The 19,430-nt window shown below is 23.9% G+C and overlaps 1 protein-coding gene across 1 annotated transcript in view; it reads left to right on the forward strand.

The window, feature by feature from the left end:
- The window catches only part of CadN (neural cadherin), a 470,814-nt gene that overhangs the window by 158,840 nt on the left and 292,544 nt on the right, over window positions 1-19,430 (forward strand). The window contains 4 exon segments of the mRNA XM_075297354.1: window positions 1,332-1,408; window positions 1,411-1,520; window positions 1,863-2,045; window positions 10,457-10,646. Coding sequence (XP_075153469.1) covers window positions 1,332-1,408; window positions 1,411-1,520; window positions 1,863-2,045; window positions 10,457-10,646 — 560 coding nt within the window.

The raw sequence follows: 19,430 nt of genomic DNA on the forward strand, positions 1-19,430 counted from the left end.
TAATATTATTATTATTATTATTATTATTATTATTATTATTTTCAATAAAAAAATTAAAAAATAATATTTTTTTTTCGTCGGTAAAACCTACTCAATATTAATTAAAAAATATTTTTATTTACATTATTTTTAAATATTTTATCCCAACTATTTCGACAATTTTGTATTGTTTTATAAGTATTTATAATCCCTCTATTTTTCTGAATGTTTTTATGATAGGAAAGAAGAAATTCTATCCTTACATAGAAACATTTTTTTCGAATCACAAAATTAATTAAACTATCTAATTCTTGTTTAATTAAAATTGCATCAACCACCGATTTAATTGGATACAAAAAATATTAACAAATTAATTGATTTCTTCGGGAATTCCATTTAATTTTTTAATTTATTTAATTACAAATTTAATTGATTTTGCTAACAAAATTTTATAATTTTTTTAACAAAATTTTATAATATTTTTAACAAAATTTTATATATATATTTTTTTTGATGCAAACAATTTTTTAATTGAACTTCTTCTACTTTTACCATAAAATATACTATTTTACTTTTAAATAAAATAATTTTCGCGTACTCTTATAAGAGTGTATATGATTCAGCACTCCAATTAAAAAATCAATATTAAAATCCAGAAGAATCTATGAACTCTTATAGAATTATAAGAAAAATATTATATCTAAAAATAAAATTATTATAAATATATTTATAAAAATCCAGAAGAATCTATGAACTCTTATAGAATTATAAGAAACATATTACATCTAAAATAAAATTATAATTAGTATATTAAAAAAAATAAAAAAAAATAAGATTGACTCAATTAAAAAAATTAAAATTAACGAATAAAGTGAAATAAATTTTTAATTGCCAAAATATCAATTATTTTTTAAATCAACTATATATTTATTTCTAATTATTTCTGTGGCACTATAATAATTTTTAATGACTCAAAATATTTAAAGAAACAAATTTATTTAAAATTTATTTTTTTTAATTTTAATATTTTTTTATTAAATAATTTGTTTGGTAATCTTTTAATCGTTTACGTTTTCCGATTCAATCGACTTTTTAATTGGAAATATTTGTGTATGTATAATAATAATGGCAAATAGCCTTCAACTCACTGCATTTCTTTTCGAATTTTTTTCCCATACCCTCTGTTTAGTTTTAATTAATCATATTAGATTTCCTTTTAGTTTGATAAAAAATAAACATTCTAGCATTATTGAAAAAACGATCTATTCATTATGACACATTTTACTAATATTTACCTTAATTATTCTCTCGACATCGTTGCTGTTTGAACAAAAATTCTGCATGACAAATAGTTCGGGTATTGAAGGAAATCCTACGGTTTTCTATCGTCTAATGCCTGGGTCTACGGCGCAAACGAATAAATTTCATACGTTTATCTGCAACAAAGACCGGATAATGGTGATACGTGGGCCGATATAAAAGTAAATCATCCGCTGGATTATGAAAGTATAAAGGAATATAATTTAACCGTACGTGTTGAGGTAAGTGATGATGATCAATAATAAATAGTAATTTTTTTACCAAACCTAAAAAAAAAATAAAATTAATATTAAGGGAAAAAAGAAAATGATAGCCGGCAATCTGTAATTAGGGGTTTAAAAATATAAAAAATATCCCATTTACCCTTAAGGAGAGAAAAAGAAGTAAATAGTTTTATATAAGATTTAATTGCAAAAACTTTCATTTTTTTAAATATTTTTTTCCTCTTTCTCTCACTTTTCCCTTAGTAATAATTTTCATAACATTAACCACTAAACCTCTTTTTTCAATTTTAATATTTTTGGCATACTTACTATATTTCTATTATCCTCTTTGCATTACAGAACAATGGCGCCCAACAATTGGCCTCTGAAGCTACCGTTTACATAATGCTTGAAGATGTTAATGATGAAATTCCTCTATTCACTGAACGTGAACAGGAAACCGTTTTGGAAGGTGAACCCATTGGCACAAAAGTCACACAAGTGAATGCCATCGATAAGGATGGCACTTTTCCAAATAATCAGGTAAGTAACGACCAAATTCAACTTTTCCTATTTCCTGTAACACCGCAAAACAAACAAAAAATTGTGACACTATGACAAACTGCTTGTCTTCAGAAATATTTTGTTTTGTACTCGGATAAGACCTAAGCTTGCTGATATTCTAGTCAAAAATAAAATTTCATAATTATGAAGATTATGTGGCCTTTCCACATTTTTTAATGTCATTATATAGAAAGTTTAACAACACCTTTGTCTGTGGAGAAAGGAGGTTTTTTGAGAGAAATGGTTGGTATATTTTGAGAAAAAAAAAATCAGCCACGTGAAAGGAAACCATGATAAGATTGTCATATTTCTATGCTGCCATACAACCAGCCAACTAGGCACCCAGTTAAGCTGTCAGAAGTTTTTATTTTTTTTTGGGGGGTTCTTTTACCATCTACTTGAGAGCCTTGATATTTATTTAAAATGGCAAAAGTGCTAATTAGTGCCTTTTATTTTTGAGCTAGAGTGTAAATTACATATTTATGAAATGCAAGGCTTAAATTTACAAGCAATTAACTTTTAAATGCTATTATCTTTTCAAACAGTGTTGTTAAGCACGGTTGCCACTCGTGTCAAGAGTAATCTAACAAAATTTGATGAAATTTTTACTGAAAATCTCTCAAATTTAAAAAATCTTATTTTGAAGTTTTCATTCAAATTTTTATCAAAATTTTATTCTTATAGAAAATTTTGTCAAAATTTTATTTCTATCGAAGATTCTGCAAAAATTTGATTTCTATGGAAACTTTTGTCAAAATTTCATTTCTATCGACGATTCTGCCAAAATTGAATTTCTATAGAAAATTTTTGAAAAATTTTATCTCTATAGAAAATTTTTCCAAAAGTTTATTTCTATAGAAAATTTTTTGAAAAAATTTATTTCTATAGAAAATTTTTGAAAGATTTTATCTCTATAGAAAATTTTTGAAAAATTTTATTGCTATAGAAAATGTTTTCAAAATTTTATTTCTATAGAAAATTTTTCCAAAATTTTATCTCTATAGAAAATTTTTAAAAAATGTTATCTCTATAGAAAATTTTTGAAAAATTTGATCGATATAGAAAATTTTTGAAAAATTTTATTTCTATAAAAAATTTTTTTTCAAAATTTTATTTCTATAGACAATTTTGTCAAAACTTTATTTCTATAGAAAATTTTGACAAAATTTGATTTCTATAGAAAATTTTGTCAAAATTTTATTTCTATCGACGATTCTGTCAAACTTTAATTTCTATAGAAAATTTTGTAAAAATTTTATTTCTATAGAAAATTTATGAAAAATTTTTATCACTATAGAAAATTTTTGAAAAATTTTATCTCTATAGAAAATTTTTCCAAATTTTATTTCTATAGAAATTTTTTGCAAAATTTTATTTCTATAGAAAATTTTGTGAAATTTGTATTTCTATAGAAAATTTTTTAAAAATGTTTTCTCTTTAGAACATTTTTGAAAAATTGAATCTCTATAGAAAATTGTTGAAAAATTTTATCTCTATAGAAAATTTTTGAAAAATTTTATCTCTGTTGAAAATTTTTGAAAAATGTTATTTCTATAAAAAAATTTGTCAAAATTTTATTTCTATAGAAAATTTTTGCAAATTTTTGAAAATTTTTTTCTTTATAGAAAAATTTTCCAAATTTTATTTCTATAGAAATTTTTTGCAAAATTTTATTTCTATAGAAAATTTTGTGAAAACTGTGTTTCTATAGAAAATTTTTGAGAAATGTTTTCTCTTTAGAACATTTTTGAGAAAAGTTTTCTCTTTAGAAAATTTTTGAAAAATTTTATCTCTATAGAAAATTTGTGAAAAATTTTACTTCTGTAGAAAATTTTTGAAAAATTTTATATCTATAGAAAATTTTTGAAAAATTTTATTTCTATAAAAAAAAATTGTCAAAATTTTATTTCTATAGAAATTTTTTACAAATTTTTATTTCTATAGAAAATTTTTGCAAAATTTTATTTCTATAGAAAAATTTGCTAATATTTTATTTTTATGGAAGATTCTGCCAAAATTTAATTTCTATAGAAAATTTTGTAAAAATTTTATTTCTATAGAAAATTTTGTGAAAATGTTAGTTCTATAGAAAATTTTGTCAAAACTTTATTTCTATACAAAACTTGGTCAACATTTTATGTCTGTAGAAAATTTTGACAAAATTTTGTTTCCATAGAAAATTTGGTCAAAATTTTATTTCCATTAAAAATTGGAGTACCTCTTAATTGTCGTGGAATATTTTGCAAGAGCAACCAAAACATCAAGAATTCTACCAATCTACCAAACAGTGAAAAAATCTTCCATTTTTGGTAGAATTCTACCAACTGTTGCAACCGTGTTGGTAAGGCATTAGCTGTTATTCTCAATTTTAAATAAATCCATACGATGGGGGTATACTAACTTTGTCATTCCGTTTATAACTCATCAAAATATTGGTCTCAGATCCCATAAAGTATGTATATTCAGGATTTCAGCCCATCTAACAATGTCCGTCTGTCCGTCCATAAATAACGCATCAGTGGCCCAAGGTGGCCATCCCCTAACAGATACTACAAAGAAGAGGAAACAAGCGCGGGCGATTTTTGACGAATGGTTCAGCCAAAAAGTGCATGGTCAGAGGGCCAATGGAAATCCTATGGTCAGGCCCATACAAGAAAAGGACTAGTAGGAGCAACATAATGATGTTTGACAGGCATACTGTGAGGATAAGGAGAAACAAAACCATCCATACATACAAAAATGTTTTAATTTTTTTATGCATTTCTTTACTCTTGTATGCTCTCGAATTGTGTTTAATGCAATCCTCTTAAATTATTGAACAAATTAAGAAAACATCACAAATATAACATTTTCCACATTTTAATCTGATTATCTGCACTATTGATTTTTACCAATAACAAGAACTAAAACTAATTATCCGCATCAAATCCATTAATTATGCCTGAAGGTCTTCCAACAAACAAACTTTTCACTTACAATTCATTTCCTTTTTCATCTTCTTCCATTTAAAGTGGATCTATGGATATGTTTCTAGGACTCTCGTTTGAATACACACAGACACACACATACACAAACATACACATAAACGCTTACATGAACATTTAATAGACGATAGCAAATTAAAGCATAACAGACAGTCTGGTCCATTAGTCCTTTTCTATTCTCTGTTTTCTATCTATCTATGTCCAAGCTTATCGTCTTCCTACCACCTTTGACTAGAGTTTTAGTCGGGAGGGTACAAGTATCCGGTAGAAAAAAAAGGAAAATGTCAGAACGAAGGAAAACCGGACAGGAAAAGTTATGGATAAAGGAATTAGAGAATTTGAACAAGGCTTTAATTTAAGACAAAAGCATTTTTTTACATTTTCCCTGCGGGCATTGGAATAGACATGATTAGGTCGAAATATTAAATAAAATTGAAATGAATATAATTTAAAAATGTTGAAATGCAATGCACCGAACTGACAATTTATATGTTACATTCACATGGAGAGTAATAAAATAAATAAATGATAAATAAATTATCAATGTAAATTGATGATTTATATAAAAAATTATGAAAATTGCTATTTAGATTTTTAAATCCATCTGATGAGAAATAACACTCCAATAATAAATAAGGAATATCTAGTGATGACGCTTTTATGGTCGATAGAATAAAATTATGACAAATATTTTTATAGAAATAAAATTTTGACAAAATTTTCTATAGAAATAAAATTTTGACAAAATTTTCTATAGAAATAAAATTTGTACAAAATTTTCGATAGAATAAAATTATAACAAATATTTTTATAGAAATAAAATTTGGCAAAATTTTCTATAGAAATAAAAATTTTAACAATTTTTTCTACAGAAATAAAAAGTTTAAAAATTTTTTTAACAAAATAAATTTTTACAAAATTTTCTATAGAAATAAAATTTTGACAAAATTTTCTATAGAAATAAAATATTGACAAATTTTCTATAGAAATAACATTTGACAAAATTTTCTATAGAAATAAAATTTTGACAAACTTTTCTATAGAAATACAATTTTGACAAAATTTTCAATACCAATAAAACTTTGAGAAAATTTTCTACAAAAATAAAATTTTGACAAAAATTTTCCATAGAAATAAAATTTTGACAAAATTTTCTATAGAAATAACGTTTTGACAAAATCTTCTATAGAAATAAAATTTTGACAAAATTTTCTATAGAAATAAAATTTGTACAAAATTTTCGATAGAATAAAATTATAACAAATATTTTTATAGAAATAAAATTTGGCAAAATTTTCTATAGAAATAAAAATTTTAAAATTTTTTTCTACAGAAATAAAAAGTTTAACAATTTTTTCAACAAAAAAAAAAATTGTAACAAAACTTTCTTCAGAAATAAATTTTACAAAATTTTCTATAGAAATAAAATATTGACAAATTTTCTATAGAAATAAAATTTTGACAAAATTTTCTATAGAAATAAAATTTTGACAAAATCTTCTATAGAAATAAAATTCAAACAAAATTTTCTATAGAAATAAAATATTGACAAATTTTCTATAGAAATAATATTTTGACAAAATTTTCTATAGAAATAACATTTTGACAAAATTTTCTTTAGAAATAATATGTTGAAAAATTTTCTATAAAAATAAAATGTTCACAAAATTTTCTATAGAAATAAAACTTTGAAAATAATTCCTATAGAAATAAAACTTTGACAAAATTTTCTATAGAAATAAAATGTTGACAAAATTTTCTATAGAAATAAAATGTTGACCAAATTTTCTATAAAAATAAAATTTTGAAAAAAATTTTCTATAGAAATAAAATTCTTTCCTTTTGTTTTGTTATTATTGGTTTTTTTCTTTTAATCATTGTTGTTGTTTTTTTTTATTTCATCTTAAAACCATGCATTGAATAAACTACAAGTGTAGCTTAACCAACAGAGGAAAAGAATAATTTATTTGGGCAAAGCCCTATAGACTGCAAAGATGGTTGGATGGACGCAAGTTTCGGAATTGTAACAAAATTTTCATCAGAAATAAATTTTTAAAAAATTTTCTATGGAAATAAAAAATGGTGACAAAATTTTCCATGGAAATAAAATTTTGACAAAATTTTCTATAGAAATAAAATTTGGACAAAATTTTCTATAGATATAAAATTTTGACAAAATTTTCTATAGAAATAAAATTTTGATAAAATTTTCTATAGAATTAAATTTTGACAAAATTTTCTATAGAAATAAAATTTTGACAAAATTTTCTATAAAGGTAAAATTTTGACAAAATAGTCTATAAAAATAAAACTTTGACAAAATTTTCAATAGAAATTAAGTTTCGACAATATTTTCTGTAGAAATAAAAATTTTTACTAAATTTTCTATTGAAATAAAATTTGGACAAAACTTTTAATAGATATAAATGCAATGCACCGAACTGACAATTTTGACAAAATTTTCAATACAAATAAAACTTTGAGAAAATTTTCTACAAAAATAAAATTTTGACAAAAATTTTCCATAGAAATAAAATGTTGACAAAATTTTCTATAGAAATAACGTTTTGACAAAATCTTCTATAGAAATAAAATTTTGACAAAATTTTCTATAGAAATAAAATTTGTACAAAATTTTCGATAGAATAAAATTATAACAAATATTTTTATAGAAATAAAATTTTGACAAAATTTTCTATAGAAATAAAATTTGGACAAAATTTTCTATAGAAATAAAACTATTACAAAATTTTCTATAGAAATAAAATTTTGATAAAATTTTCTATAGAATTAAATTTTGACAAAATTTTCTATAGAAATAAAATTTTGACAAAATTTTCTATAAAGGTAAAATTTTGACAAAATTGTCTATAAAAATAAAACTTTGACAAAATTTTCAATAGAAATTAAGTTTCGACAAAATTTTCTGTAGAAATAAAAATTTTTACAAAATATTCTATTGAAATAAAATTTGGACAAAACTTTTTATAGATATAAATTTGTGACAAATTTTTCTATAGAAAAAAATGTTTAAAGAAAAATTTCAATTGAAATAAAATTTGGACAAAATTTTCGATAAAAATAAACTTTTGATAGATTTTTCGATAGAATTACAATTTTTGATAAAATTTTTCGTACCAATAAAATTTTGGCGAATTTTTTAATAAAAATAAAATTTTGACAAAATTTTCAATAGAAATAAAATTTTGACAAAATTTTCTATAGAAATAAAATTTTGACAAAATTTTCTATACAAATAAAATTTTGTCAAAATTTTCTATAGAGATAAAATGTTTCTATAAAGATCAAATGTAGACAACATTTTCGATAGAAATGAAATGTTGATAACATTTTCGATAAAAATAAAATTTTTGACAAAATTTCCGTATGAAGAAAAGTTTGATAAAATTTTGAAAATATTTTCAATAGACATGCAATTTTTATAAAATTTTCGATGGATATACAATTGTGATAAGATACACAATAGAAATAAAATTTTGACTAAATGTTTGAGAGAATTAAGATTTTGACAAAAGTTTCGATAGGAATAAAATTTTGATAACATTTTCGATAGAGATAAAATTTTAATACAATTGTTCAACAGAAATAAAATTTTAACAAAATTTGCTATAGAAATAAATGTTTGATAAAATTTTCTATACAAGTAATATTTTGACAAAATTTTCTATAGACATAAAATGTTGACAAAAATTTTCTATAGAAATAAAATTTTGACAAAATTTTCTATAAAAATAAAATTTTGACAAAATTTTCTATAGAAATAAAATTTTGACAAAATTTCTTATAGAAATAAAACTTTGACAAAATTTTCTATAGAATTTTCTATGGAAATAAAATTTTGACAAAACTTTCTTTAGAAATAAAATGTTCATAAATTCCTGTGCAAATAAAGTTTTCATAACATTTTCTATAAAGATAAAATTTTGACAAAATTTTCTATAGAAATAAAATTTTGACAACATTTCCTGTAGAAATAAAATTTTGACAAAATTTTCTATAGAAATAAAATTTTGACAAAATTTTCTATAGAAATAAAATTTTGACAAAATTTTCTATAGAAATAAAATTTTGACAAAATTTTCTATAGAAATAAAAATTTTTACAAAATTTTCTACAGAAATAAAATTTTGACAAAACTTTTTTTAGAAATAATTTTTTTTCTATAGAAATAAAATTGTGAAAACATTTTCGATAGAAATAAAAATTTTATAAAAGTTTCGATCGAAATATAATTTTGGTAAGATTCGCGATAAAAAGAAAATATTGACATAATGTTTGATAGAATTAAGATTTTGACAAAAGTTTTGATAGGTATAACATTTGATAACATTTTCTATAGAAATAAAATTTTGACAAAATTTTCTATAGAAATAAAGTTTTGAGAAAATTTTTCGATAAAACTAAAATGTTGACAAATTTTTCTGGGATTGAACTCATGGCCCTTTTTCTGCAAGTCGGACATGCTAACCATTGCACCACGGTGGCTCCCAGCGCATATCATATTCTGGTCACAGATTTCCTTGATGTATGCCAGTCTAAACGCTCTGGCATTTTTTGGTGCTAGATATTTTTGTGCCAATTAATGTCATTGTGTGGCAATTTTTAATTACAGCCCTTTCTTTTATTATTGGTGCTGCACGAAAAAAAAGTGTTAAATTTTACATTCCAAATTATCATTCCTGTAAACGGCTATATGAAGCACCTGAAAGTATGCCAACATTTGAAAACTTTTTACTGTGTAGGTGAACTTGGTTGCTACACTGAACCCTCGATTTTAAGTAGTGATTTGTAATAATATGGACATAATTTTCATATTGATTAATAGTTCTATTTAAAACTGATGAAAATATATACAATTCCTAGTTTTTCTTCATGAAAAAAGTATCACTTTTTGTGCCACCGTTTATCAAAAAATATGTGTCTACATTTTTATATACAATTATCTGAAAATTCGCAAAGCTACATTTGACCTGGACACAGGTTATTAAAGCCCTAATTAAATACACAAACAACGGAACATACAGGTTTTAGACGAACATGGGGTTCGGATAAAAATTACTACCAGCATCATTCTAAAGACAAACATATAAATAAGCGGACGAACTGGAAATCGCAGAATTTTATATCTAATATTTGATGTTTCACACCAAATATCTTTAGTCAAAGACGACGAAGTCTGTTTATACACATTGGAGTAGGATATAAAAATCTAAAGGTACTTTCAATGCTATACAAAATACTTTTTAATAAAAAGTTTCGTTATTCTTAGGTTTTACTCTTCTTGGACAGAGTAACATTAATCCTTCCACCAAAAATCCATTAAAATGTTATTTTTCTTCACAATTTATTTCATTTAATTCGTGTTTTTTTTTTCTTTCTTTCCAGGTTTACTATTACATTGTTGACTCACCGCGAAACGAAGGCAAAGAATTCTTCGAAATTAATTTACAAAGTGGAGAAATTTTCACTAAAACCGTATTCGATAGAGAGAAGAAAGGTGCCTACGCTTTAGAGGTAGAGGCAAGAGATGGTGCACCATCAGCTCGACCCAACAGTAATGGACAACCCAATTCAGGTTAGTACTAGCCCACCATTTAAGAAATCCCTTACATTTTAGCTAAAACTTAAAAGTGGAGAAAAGGACATAAGACTTAAATATGTGTGTGTGTTGGGGGAAATCCTTGTTTTGGAAACTAAAAGATGTTGACATAGTAAATGTGCGTGTATGTCAGCCATGCTCCCTAAATGTTAAGACTTTGGGTAAACAGTTTTGTTATTGTGTCCATATACCCACTATTCCATAATAGTTATGGTTGAAGATGTCCCTTTTTCGTTTAAAAAAAAAGAAACTTTGTGTATTTTTTTAAGTTTAGGGATTCCTTCACTACACCCCACATTTTTTTTTTTTTTTTGGACAACCATAAGTTTTCCGTTTCTGTATTTTGTACTTGGAAACATCTACTGTACCAGTGTCCCATTGGCATTGATAATATGCAAATGGAATTTCAGCATTTATGCTCTTTTCACTGCCTTGTTGGCAGGCGGTTTTCATGTCCAAGAGATTTTATCTTGAATTTTATTAGAGTGCATTCGTGCAGCAAACCCATGAACAATTGCAACAAATGTTTCCAAAATAAATAATTCGTTAGAAAATTGCAAAGTTTCATTCAATGTTAGCGAGGATATTTGTTATTGCGGAATTTAGCGGTGTTTTTTCTGTTTCTCTCTCTTTCTCTACTTTTCTAAAGGATTTTCTTAATTTTCAATGATTTTGTTGGCTAAAATCCTGTTCAACCAGATTGTGTGGAACAGCGCAGATTTAGCGTTGCACAAAACAAAAAACTTTAGCCGTTTCAATGTCTGTCCAGCTTGTTAGAAAGTTTATTTTTTAAAGAATTTTTATTAGAAATTCATTAGGACAGGGAGATGTTAGAACTATTTTCAAAACTCTGTAAATAATTTACACGTGATGGGAAAATGGTTTCCTAGATTTCACCATAAAATGTTTAGTGAAAATGAGAATTCTTGGACTATCCCTAAGGGAAGTCTCTTAACAAATAACTAAAATTGATATGGAAATTTCTCTGTTATAAAAATAATTAATAGACATTTCTCGTTTGACAACTTTAAACTCCGAAACTTCTATAAGAAGAACATGAAACTATAATGCCACGTTGTCGCAACGCATATAAAGTCCATAATAAAAAAAGTTTTATACAAAATATTAATATAAAATTCATAGAAAATTCTCACGAATATTCTTCTTTTTTCATAGAAAGTTTCCACGAATATTTATTTTTATAGAAAAGTTTTACGAAAATTTATTGGTTCAGAGAATATGAATGACATTTTATTGGTTAAGGAAATTTTGATGAAATTTTATGGTCTAGAAAATTACAACAAAATTTTATTTTTATTGAAATTGTATTTTTTTAGAAAATTTCCACAAACAATTATTTTCATAGATTTTTTTTATAAACAATTTCGTTGAATTTTTTTAGAGAAAATTTCGTCGAAATTTAATTTTTGTAAAAATTTCATCGACATATTATTTTTATAAAAAATTTCAAAAAAAAAAAAAAAATTATTTCTATATAAAATTTCGACGAAACTTTATTTTTATAGAATTTTTTTTTTTAAATTGAATTTTTATGGAAAAAAATTGAAATTTAATTTTTATAAAAAGTTTCGTCGAAATTTTATTTTTTATAGAAAATTTCGTGGAAATTTAATTTTTATATAAAATTTTGAAATTGAAAAAAAAAAATTTTTTTAATGTCAAAATATTATTTTTATAGAAAATTTCGACGAACATTTATTTTTATAAAAAATCTTGTCGGCATTTTATTTGTATAGAAAATTTCTTAAATTTTTTTATACATAATTTTGAAAAGTCTATTACAACAAATAGAAAATTTCGACGAAATTTTACTGGTCTACTGATTTAGAAAGTTTCGACGAAATTTCGTTTTTATACAAAAAATTTATTTGTTTCGACGAAATTTTTTTCTGGAAAATTTTGTCGAAGTTTTGTTTAAAAAAAAAAATTCTTCGAAATTTTATTTTTTATAGAAAATTTTGACAACATCTTTTTATTATAAAAAAATTCGTAAAAATTTTGATGGCAAGAAAATTTCTTTAAAATCTTACAGAAAAGTGAAATTTAATGGAAAATGTCATTGAAGTTCCATTTTTATATAAAATCTTGTCGAAATTTGATTTTTACACAAAAGTTCTTAAAATTTTATTTTCAGAGAAAATTTCAACAAGATTTTTTGTTAATATCTCATATATCTTAAGAATTTTGTTGGCAAGAAAATTTCTTCAAAAAAAATTTATAGAAAATTTCGTCGAAATTTTATTTCTGTAGAAGATTTCGTCGAAATTTTGTTTTTGCAAAAAATTTGTCAAAATTTTCTTTTTATAGAAAATTTTGTCAAAATTTTATTTTTATAGAAAATTTTGTCAAAATTTTATTTTTATAGAAAATTTTGACAAGATCTTTTTATTATAAAAAAAATCGTAAAAATTTTGTTGGCAAGATATTTTTTTTTAAATTTTACAGAAAAAATAAATTTTATAGAAAATGTCATCGAAGTTCCATTTTTATATAATATCTTGTCGAAATATTATTTTTACTGAAAATTTCTTAAAATTTTATTTTCAGAGAAAATTTTAACAAGATTTTTTGTTAACATCAAATAGTTCTTAAGAATTTTATTGGCAAGAAAATTTCTTGAAAATTTTATTTTTCTAGAAAATTTCGTCGAAATTTTATTTCTGTAGAAGATTTGTCAAAATTTTATTTTTACAGAAAATTATGTCGAAATTTAATTTTTATAGGAAATTTTATCAAAATTTTCTTTTTATAGAAAATTTTGTCAAAATTTTATTTGTAAATTTTGACAAAATTTTATTTTTACAGAAAATTTTGCCAAAATTTTGTTTATATTGAACATTTTATATAATTTTTTTTTGTTTAATTGCGACTAACTTTAATTTGGATGTAAATTTACCACAAAACTTTAGTTTTCTAAAAATGTCGTCAAATTATTTTTATAGAAACTTTCTTCCAAATTTTATTTCTGTAGAAAATTTCGTCGAAATTTTATTGCTGTAGAAAATTTTGTCAAAATATTGTTTTTAAAAAAAAAATTTATAAAAAAAAAAAAATAGAATAAATTGTACTTTTCTATATTTACTTTGTCAACAAATTTCGTAGAAATTTTATTTTGGTAGAAAATTTTGTCGAATTTTTATTTTGATAAAAAATTTTGTCAAAATATTAGTTTTACAACAATTTCGAAATAATTTTGTATATATAGAAAATCTTATATAAAATTTATTTTTTTCTTTAACTGCGACTAAATTTAATTTGGATGTACATTTACCATGAAATTTTATTTTTACAAAAATGTCGTCAAAATTTTACTTTTATAGAAAATTTTGTAGATTTTTTTTCTGTGGAAGACTTCGCCGAAATTTTATTTCTGCAGAAAATTTTGTCAAAGTATTATTTCTAACAAATTTTCGACAAAATTTTCTTTTTATAAAAAGAAATCGAAAAAAGTGTATTTTTTAAATTTACTTTGATAAAAAATTTCGTAGAAATTTTATTTTGATAGAAAATTTTGTCGAATTTTTATTTTGATAGAAAATTTTGTCAAAATATTAGTTTTAAAAAAATTTCGACAAAATTTTGTATATATAGAAAATCTTATATAAAATGTAGTTTTTCTTAATTGCGATTAAATTTAATTTGGATTTACATTTACCATGAAAATTTATTTTATAAAAAATGTCGGGAAAATTTTACTTTTATTGCAAATTTCCGAATTTTTGTTTTTGTGGAAGATTTCGCCATAATTTTATTTCTGTAGAAAATTTTGTCAAAATATTGTTAAAAAAATCAGCAAAATTTTCTTTTTATAAAAAAAATTTCGGCAAAATTTTCTTTTTATATAAAAATTCGACAAAATTATATATTTTTTTAATTAACTTTGATAAAGAATAAAAATAAAAAAGATAAAGAAAATTTTTCTTTTTATAGAAAATTTTGTCAAATTTTTCTTTTGATAGAAAATTTTGTCAAATTTTTATTTTGATAGAAAAATTTGTCAAAATATTATTTAAAAAAAAAATTTGACAAAATTTTGTATGTATAGAAAATCTATATATAATTTGGATGTACATTTACCGTGAAATTTTATTTTTATCAAAAATGTCGTCAAAAAAAAAATTCGACAAAATTATATATTTATAAAATTTTATTTTTACAGAAATTTTTGTCGAAATTTTATTTTTATAGAATTTTTTCAAAACCGTTTTTTTTATAGACAATTTTGTCAAAATTTTATTGTTATAAAAAATTTGGACAAAATTTTGTATATATAGAAAATTTTATATAAAATTAATTTTTTCAATTGCGACAAAATTTTATTTTAGATGTAAAATTTATTTTTATAAAAAATGTCGTCGAAATTTTATTGCTATAGAAAATATCATAGACATTTTTTCTTTAGAAAATTTCCACAAAATTTTATTTTTATAGAAAATTTCGTCGAAATTTGTTTGTCTGTCTGTCTTTGACTTCCCAAATATGCAACAAAAGCTTTTTAATGGGAGGAAGGTTAGGTTAGGTTAGGTGGCAGCCCGATGTATCAGGCTCACTTAGACTATTCAGTACATTGTGATACCACATTGGTGAACTTCTCTCTTATCACTGAGTGCTGCCCGATTCCATGTTAAGCTCAATGACAAGGGACCTCCTTTTTATAGCCGAGTCCGAACGGCGTTCCACATTGCAGTGAAACCCTCAGAAATGTCGCCAGCATTACTGAGGTGGGATAATCCGACGCTGAAAAACTTTTTGGTGTTCGGTCGAAGCAGGAATCGAATCCACGACCTTATGTATGCAAGGCGGGCATGCCAACCATTGCACCACGGTGGCTCCCGTGAGAGGAATATTTTTGTTGAAATTCTAAAATGTATGTATATTGAAAATTTCGAGGAAATTTTTTTATACCAAATTTTATTTTTATAAGAAATTTCCAATAAATCTTGTTTTTTCGTAAAAAAAAAATCTTCGCTCTTTAATTTCAATACTTTCAAAACACAAGAACAAGCTCCAGCCGAATTAACGAATTCAAATTAAAAAAAAATTTAATTTCCATAAAAATGTTTGTCATTTGTTTTATTTCTATATAAAATTTTCTTTCCTAATAAAATTGCGTCGATTTTGATAAAATCCTTAAATCTTGAATATTCATAGAGTGTTACACCCATAGTTTTTATCATCCTCCCAGATGCTCTTCATAAGTACTTTGGCTATTCGCATTACAAACACATTAGTCCAACACATTTTCGTTTACTCGTTCCAATCATTGACTTAAAATCTAGAGTCAGTCACATTCTTCCATTCATCGATGATACTCAGATTCTCTACTAACCATCTGCAACCATACAAATATTTAGACAAGGTCGTATTGGGAAAACACTTTTCCCCATTGATAGTCAAAGTAAAAGCGAAATTAAAACCCATCAGCATCTATTGCTATTAGAGCGACAACTAAGACTTCTATGGTTTTTGCAAGTAATCCAAATACAAATTCATGAAATTTTCATAAGAGTTCAAGGTGGGGGCGGGCGATGACTAAGTTAAACCGGAAATGTAAACATGCCATGACAGAGGAAATGTTTATTTGGTCCCATTGGGAGGAAATGTCATCAACTTCAATATTTCCCAATAAAAAAAAATAACACGAGAAAAAAATATTTTCGGTATTAGAATAAAACATGGAAATTTTCAGCTTTTCCATGAAAGTGACTAGCAGCACCACCAGTCACAAATGTGTAGTAGCAAATATCATTAAATCCATCACCATTTCCTTCAACACTTGAAAATGTTAATATCCGAACATGATTTTGATTGAAAATGACAAAAAAGGATTTTTGTGGCATTTTGGTTGTGCAGTTAAAATGCAATGCTAGTTTATAGTCCATTTCGAATCGTCTGTGAGAATTGAGAATTTGCATAAACTTCACTTTTGTCGAGTATGTTTTTCAAGAGGACCAGGAAAGCACGAGAGAGAGAAATAGAAAGAGAGAGCGATGATGGCTATAACATGAATTGCTAATTTTGGGAAAACTTTTGACCAACTTTTGTCAAACAAACGGACAAACGCCCACAAGCTATGCAATCAAATATCATCCATTGCCCAGCATTTCGCACACACTCTCACGTAGTCTCAAATACACATTCACAATCTATATTCTATTGGGGTAATTCTATTTGCGGTGAATGAAGCAAATTTCATACCGGTATAAAATTTGCAGCCATATGTGCATCTCTATTCCATAGCATATGCAAATCCATTCATTTCTTCGTTCATTCATTCAATATCGTTACAAAAAAAGGGTTTTTATAACCCAAAAATTGCTGGTTGTTGGTACGAACTAATAGTGGTTTCAATATCCTTTATATATACCACTCATAAATGGGCTCATTGTTGAGAGCTGCAAATATGGGATATTTTATTTCACTTCTTTTTCTCTTTGTTATTCGATTGACTTTGTTAAATTGAAGGGAAACTTAGCCGCACGGAAATTTTTCTTGCTGAAGTTAGAGGAACCTTGACTCGAATGTACACTGCAAGTTTTGAAGGGAGGCCATTTTCTTGGAATATTGAACCGCTCATCAATCTCGTTGATAGATATGCGTCAAGCTGTTGCAGTTTTCTCGTAGTAGCTGTATTCAGCTAAAAGCATTTTCACAAACTTTCCCTTATTTGTTTGCTAGGATATCATTGTTAGCTATTTATTAAATTCCTCATGAAACTGAACCTGAAATTGCAGCTCAAAACTAACTAATTGCATTGTTTTTGTTATATAAAAAAAACAACAAAATTATTTATACATTCGCAAATGGTAAAAATAATCAAATAAACTTTTACCTAATAAAAGAAAATATTTATAAATTGAACAAACACAAAAACTTTTTGCTACAATTGAGCAGTTTTTATTGCATTATCATTTTATCGATATGGCAAAAAAAATCCTCTGTATATTCCTATGGCTATGAATTATGGAATGCAATGAACTATAAAACTATAAAATGTAGTTTTAATTTCAATATTTTCCTGTACAAAATACTCGATATAGTTGGGAAAATATTTACGTTTTTTTTTATTCGTGGGTGTATGTGTCAGGGATGGAAAATAAAATTTTTTAGAAAGTACAAAAAAAGGTTTTGTTTTGAACGAAATAGCACATTTCATTAATTTTCAAAAAAAAAATCCATTGGAAGATTATTGTCAAGAGCTTCTTTAGACTTTCTATAGAAATTAAATTTTGGCAAAATTTCCATCAGAAATAAAATCTTGACACAATTTTCTGTAGAAATAAACTTTTGACCAAATTTTCTATAAAAATAAAATTTTGACAAAATTTTCTATATAAAAATGAAGTTTTGACAAAATTTTCTAAAGAAATAAATTTTTGCTAAATAATATTATTTTTGTAGGATTTTCTCTAAATCTTGGTTGATTATTTGTGTCTCAAATTTCGACCGTAATTGTAATGGTTCGCATTATTTTAGTACGCGATCAATAACTTCTTATCTAGACAGGATTCATTTGGAAGCGTAATATAGAATCACATGCGTTTTTTGATTAAAACATTCTTGAAATCCAAGAAAATCGTATTGTTGAACTTTTCCAGTTTTCTGAAGAAATAAAATTTTGACAAAATTTTCTATAGAAATAAAATTTTGACAATATTTTCCCTAGAAGTAAAACTTTGACAAAATTTTCTATAGAAATAAAATTTTGACAAAACTTTCCATAGAAACAAAATTTTGACAAAATTTTCCATAGAAATAAAATTTTGACAAAATTTTCTATAGAACTATAATTTTGACAAAATTTTCTATAGAAATAAATTTTTGACAAAATTTTCCATAGAAATAAAATTTTGACAAAATTTTCTATAGAAATAAAATTTTGACAAAACTTTCCATAGAAACAAAATTTTGAAAAAATTTTCTATATAAATAAAATTTTGACAAAATTTTCTATAGAACTATAATTTTGACAAAATTTTCTATAGAAATAAATTTTTGACAAAATTTTCCATAGAAATAAAATTTTGACAAAATTTTCTATAGAAAACAAATTTTGACAAAATTTTCCATAGAAACAAAATTTTGAAAAAATTTTCTATAGAAATAAAATTTTGACACAATTTTCTATAGAAATAAAACTTTGACAACATTTCCTAATTTAATTTTCTGTAGAAATAAAATTTTGACAAAATTTTCTACAAAAATAAAATTTTGACAAAATTTTCTTTAGAAATAAAATTTTGATAAAATTTTCTATAGAAATAAAATTTTGACAAAATTTTCTATAGAAATAAATTTTTGACAAAATTTTCTATAGAAATAAAATTTTGACAAAATTTTCTATAGATATAAAATTTTGACAAAATTTTCTGTAAAAATAAAATTTGGCAAAATTTTCTTTAGACATAAAATTTTTGCAAAATAATATTATTTTTGTAAGATGTTCTCTAAATCTTGGTTGATTATTTGTGTCGCAAGTTTCGACCGTAACTATAATGGTTCGCATTATTTTAGTACGCGATCGAGAACTTCTTATCGAATCACATGCGTTTTTTGATTAAAACATTCTTGAAATCCAAGAAAATAGTATTTTTGAATTTTCGCAGTTTTCTGTAGAAATAAAATTTTGACAAAATTTTCTATAAAAATAAAAGTTTGACAAAATTTTCCATAGAAATAAAATTTTGACATAATTTTCTGTAGAAATAAAATTTTGACAAAATTTTCTACAAAAATAAA

Source organism: Haematobia irritans, chromosome 2, assembly GCF_050003625.1.
Source record: "Haematobia irritans isolate KBUSLIRL chromosome 2, ASM5000362v1, whole genome shotgun sequence".
Classification (NCBI taxonomy): Eukaryota; Metazoa; Arthropoda; class Insecta; order Diptera; family Muscidae; genus Haematobia; species Haematobia irritans.